Here is a 5,675-nt window from a genome sequence, read left to right as displayed (position 1 = left end):
GAGCTCCTCATCGCAGCTGAAAATCGCAGTTGTTGCACGAGGCCGAAATCACCTCATATGTTTTCAATGAAATAATACAATAAGCCAAGCTAAACTAATTCAATAGGATGTTAATTTAACATAATTATGCACCACATTATAACATTGAGAATTAAAAGTAAGTTTCATAAAATTTGTTATTTTCACGAATTCCGTCTTTATCGTCGCTCACCTGCTTTTGTATGGCGTTTGGAATATAGCAGGTCGAGATACATGGCTAAATGGAAAAAAGAGGATATTAGCCTTTACCTAGAGATTAATCTCTTAGGTTTTCACACTTTTTCATAAGCAGTTCTTGACTGATACATATTTATTTTATATTGTTATGGCATAAATCATATAGTGTAAGTGGACTACAAAAATAATGTTGTATTTCATGATTTTGAACATGTTCACGCTTTCCCCGTTAAAATTGGCCAAGTACTTACGAAGATATGATATTAATCATTGTTTTTGGTAAGGTTTTGGTCAGATATTCAATATAATACCTTACAACCTCTGCCGATAGCCATTCAAGCAAGGCATTACTTATCAGCTAGAGAATGGTACAATGAAATAGAAACGCATTTGCCACTAAATTTTACAATTTTCAACGCAAATTAATGTTATGTGCTACTAACTTACCTATTCTGGGATTATTGTCCCCACCTCCTCACACTCTCGTTTGAAAAATTCTGGATCTACTCCTGATTTTTACACAGTTTTGAAGAAGATACAATTGTTTGTGGGCCTTGGCTATATTACTATAATTATAAGGAGGCGTTCTGATGGACATTTTTTAGGGACCTATGTATTATGCACTTTACAAATCTTTATTATTATTATTATTGTTATTGTTATTGTTATTATTTATTATTATTATTAATTATTATTATTATTATTTTATTATTAATATTATTATTATTATTATTATTATTTTATTATTATTATTATTATTATTATTATTATTATTATTATTAATAGTAATTGTTATTGTCGTGATGGAATAATAGACAATAAGGATTTGCGTCAGGAGAAACATGTATAGGCGAATTTTTTCGGAGTTGTTTTCAAATGTACTGAGTATTCGGTACATTCCCACGTAAGGTAGGGCAAAATTACACCTATACATTATTAATATTATTAATATTAATTTTATTATCATTATTACTATTCTTATTGTGCCTAAGCTGGCCTAGGTATGATGTTATGCCTACCTAGCCTTTTAGATGATTATGCCCAAATGTTATTCTAATTTTCCATTTTTAGGTAGTAATATGACTTTAGGCCTATATTTTTCGAGTTATGTCCTCATGTTGCTACTTTCATCCCTCAATATCCCTACTGTATACGCATAGTGTTATATGAATGTTAGATCTAGTAACTGCATCACGAAACATATTATAACGGCAACAGGTATAGTAAACAAGAGAAACGTTTTATTAATTAATTAATTTATTTATTTATGTTTATTTTTTGTAAAGTCTTCTGTGTACCTACAGTACCTATGCTGACTTTCTTTTTTTTTTGTGCATATTAGGATTGTATATGTTATTGTCATTTTCTTTTAATGTACCTATAATATGCTCATCAGTGTTTGGATTTTTTTTTCTATCTGTAGCAAACTTTACATTATTGTGACGGTAAATCATTTAATGTAGCTTGCTATCCATTAATCATGTCCCAATGTCTAGTTGTGGGAATGGTCAACAAACAATTATTATAATTATTAGTTTTAATTTTAAATGAAGGAGTTACACAAGGAAATTTATCCTCATCACAAAAACAAGCAGTAATAACATTAGTAGAAAAGGCGGGAAAAGATAGAAACAAAATTGAAAACTGGCGTCCTATATCTTTACTTGTGGATTATAAGATTGTTTCCAAAGCTCTTTATAACAAACTCATTAAAGTAATTCCACATCTTATACACACAGATCAAACGGGTTTTATTAAGGGGCGGTTGATAGGAGAATCAATAAGAACTATTTCCTACTTGCTTGAGTTTACCAAATTACACGACAACCCAGGAATAATGTTTTTTTTTAGATTTTAAAAAAGCGTTTGATTGCTTAGAATGGGATTTTTTTTAAGACTCTGGTCAAGATGAATTTTGGGAATTAATTCATTCAATTTATTAAACTATTATACTCAAATATTAGTAGTTATATAATTAACAGAGGCTTCACTTCATCTTACTTTAGTGTTAAACGGGGGGTACGACGAGGGGATCCATTAAGTTCGTACCCTTTTTTTTTATTGGCCATTGAAGTTCCCTCGTGTAAAATTAGAAACGATAATACAATAAAGGGGATACAAGTAGGAAATACAGAAATAAAACTGGTTCAGTACGCCGACGACACAAAAGCTATAGTAGAAGATGAAAAATCAGCTAAAAATGTATTTAACACTATTGAAGACTTCTCAAAGATTTCTGGTTTATATTTAAATAAAAATAAATCACAAGCCCTATGGATGTGTAGTAAGAGACTCTGTAAAGAAAAATCGTTTGGTATAAATTGGCCAGACACACCAATTAAAGCGCTCGGTGTATATTTTTCATATAATTATGATCAACAGATAAAGGCAAATTTTGAAGAAAAAATTAAAAAACTCAAAATAAAGCTGAAACTATGGAAAACCAGAAATTTGACTCTGTTTGGGAAAATCTTATTGATTAAATCGTATGGAATTTCCAATTTTATCCATCTTGCATCAAGTATTTTCGTTCCAGATAATGTTATAAATGAAGAGGATACAATTATTTATGACTTTCTATGGAGGGGAGGGAAAGGGATGGTAAAGAGAAACACGATCATTGGAACAGTTGAAGAGGGGGGGGGGGGCCTCAACATGATTGATGTTAAATCACTTTTTAAGGCTTTAAAAGTTAAATGGGTACAACGATACAACTCAGATACAGTAGTTCCGCTGCTTGGAAGGTTTTGTTTACAGCTTCCACGGTTAAGTGGGGTAGTGAAGTCATATTTAATTGCAATCTTGATAAAAGATATGTTAATTCATTACAAACTGTTCCACTATTTTATAAAGAAGTTATTAATACTTATATAGAATTGACTAAGCCAGAAGAGATGGATGTTTATTCACAAATTGTGTGGAATAATAAATTTGTTAAAATAAATTGTAGAACAATTTTTGATAAATATCTTTTTAAAAATGGTATTAGACTTGTCAGCGATCTGTATAATATAGATGGTAACATAAAAAGTTTTCAAGCATTTTCTATATCAAATAAGTATTATCTGAGGGTGATGAGTATCATAAATGCTATTCCTAGAAATTGGAAAGAAATTCTGAAACAAGGTTTCGATAGAGATTTGTGTCGGAAAAGAACACTGTTCATACATGCTGACCAAATAGATATACAAAATGCACATACAAAATTCATTTATAGACTATTTGTTAATCGAAAGGTAGAACCCCCAAGAACAAGAAATCAATTTAATACGGAATTTGGTATAGATGATGACTTGTGGCCAAGTATTTACGCTTTGTCCTTCTAGTGCACACGAGTAGTTAGATTAAATGTGTTTCAATATAAAATCTAAACAAATTGTTTAATGACTAATTATAAGTTATTTAAAATGAATATTATTGAGTCGAATCGTTGTTCCTATTGCAAAATGGAAATTGAAACTATGGAACATTTATTATGGTAATGTAATCTTATAAATTGTATGTGGGATACTTTTAAATTCTGGTGGGAAGCTTTAACAGGAACCAATATACCTTTAATTTTAAAAATCATCATACTGGGACATAATGTTAAAAATCCAGATATACTACGAATCTATGCATTTTAATTATTAAATTTCATTAATTTTTGCCTGTAGAAAAAGACTGTACTCATTAAATTTTGGTTTATTCCTTAGAACTCTCCAATTTCATTTTATTATGGAACAACAGTGCATTGGAAACAGAGAGTCGGCTCAAATGAAATTCAGAAGTTTTTGCAGGAGATTTGTACTGCTATAAAAATCATATTTGTTCTGACGTCTTTATCAATGCTAATTGACTGGAGACTGTTTAGAGCCTATTAATAGTATTATCATTATTATTATTATTATTATTATTATTATTATTATTATTATTATTATTATTATTATTATTATTATTATTACCATTACTATTATTATTATGATTCTTATTAACTCTTCTGTAAGAAAAAAAGAATTTACGATATATCGGTGATCATTACGTTATGTTATTGTTTTATTGCTGACTTTTTGTTTTTTTGTTGTTGTCACTGTTTTTGCAGGAGATAATTTGTACTGTTATAAAAATCTCTCACGCACCCCTACCACCAATCCTGCATTCGCCACAGTGAGTCTCTTTTATTTTATAATATTATAGTCAAAATTAGATGGGCATTCAACAAAGGGTTCAAAGAACAGAATGGTCTTTTATGAGCACACATATATACAAGTATTATACGCAAGATTAGAGCCTTCAATTAGTCTGTTACCGGTATATCAACATCCAGTTTTATTTTATCGTGAACAATTATTTCAATGTAAACATAAAAGAAGGTAATATTTATTTTATGCAACTTGTTTATTACGAACATACAGTGGCCGCGCCAGCGTCTGAAATCCATTACAATTTGTTTTGTTTTTTGAACCTATTTAATTTCAGTGCGTAGAGTTCTTATCACGCCATCTTAATCTCTCCGCCACACAGTGTAGCTCACGCAACCACGTTGGACCGTACCACTTTACTTAAGAGGGGAATGTTGGGCACCTAATCACAAATAATAAATGAAATAATATTGTAACATTTTATAATGTCTTAAATTCATTTTGGTCAGTCACTATATCTGATATATATTTTATGGTACTGTATAATCAATAAGAATACTGTATAAAAAAAGTCAAGGAGACAATCTTAGCCAAGACGCTCTATACTATAGTTAGAATTTAGCAAGCCTAGGCCGCCTTTGCCTACATGTATAATGGTCGAGTCCATCGAACCGGCTAAATCACGCTGCAGATTTCGAAAAATAACTGAACGTTTTTAAACTGCTCGTAAAAAAAACTAAACGCTTAATTCTAACTATGTTTACATATTACAAATCAGCAAAGATTTCTCTTACTTTTGATACAAAAATGGTAAACTTTATGCAAGTATTAGCTGAGAAATCGCTATTTTTCTGTCAACTTTACACCAGCGCGAGCCGCCTATCGGCGAGGCCTATCGGCGAGAACTGCCGCCTATCCTTTACCATTAGTCGATGTGTGTCAGATCGAGTCAATGTCTCTAAAGAAATGGTCATTCCGACGAGACTTTTCATCCAATCAAATTGATTTTTAGCTTAACAGACAGCTTGATTAATCTTTTTTTACATGCCGAACTGCCGTTAAAATCGGCCCACTGATTCAGAAGTTAGAGTGATTTTTGTAAACATGATCGCAAAATTGTGTAAACAGATAGGAGTTAATACACTGGGCGATCGCCAACTGACTTGGCTTAAAAAAAAGATTCCGACGACACCTTTAAAAAAAGGATTCCGACGACACCTCATTGATTTTAAAATTAAAAATAACATGACATTATAGCTGAATAAATAAGGAACAAGTTTCAAAAACAGCCAAAAAAATCGGTCTAATATTAACGAAGATACGTTAAAAAAATTGCTC

At 30.9% G+C, this 5,675-nt stretch overlaps 1 protein-coding gene across 1 annotated transcript in view; it reads right to left on the bottom strand.

The window, feature by feature from the left end:
- The window catches only part of LOC117113229 (clumping factor B-like), a gene marked incomplete at its 5' end in the record, with an annotated part of 10,390 nt that extends 6,382 nt beyond the window's left edge, over positions 1-4,008 (bottom strand). Inside the window, one exon of the mRNA XM_033256519.1 lies at positions 3,941-4,008. Coding sequence (XP_033112410.1) covers positions 3,941-4,008 — 68 coding nt within the window. The remainder of the gene's footprint in view (positions 1-3,940) is intronic.
- Positions 4,009-5,675: the final 1,667 nt, after the last annotated feature.

The sequence above is a fragment of the Anneissia japonica genome, unplaced genomic scaffold (assembly GCF_011630105.1).
Source record: "Anneissia japonica isolate Jap-2015-1 unplaced genomic scaffold, ASM1163010v1 scaffold287866_len144376_cov102, whole genome shotgun sequence".
NCBI classification, from domain to species: domain Eukaryota; kingdom Metazoa; phylum Echinodermata; class Crinoidea; order Comatulida; family Comatulidae; genus Anneissia; species Anneissia japonica.
This window is presented reverse-complemented; position numbering and strand designations above follow the sequence as displayed.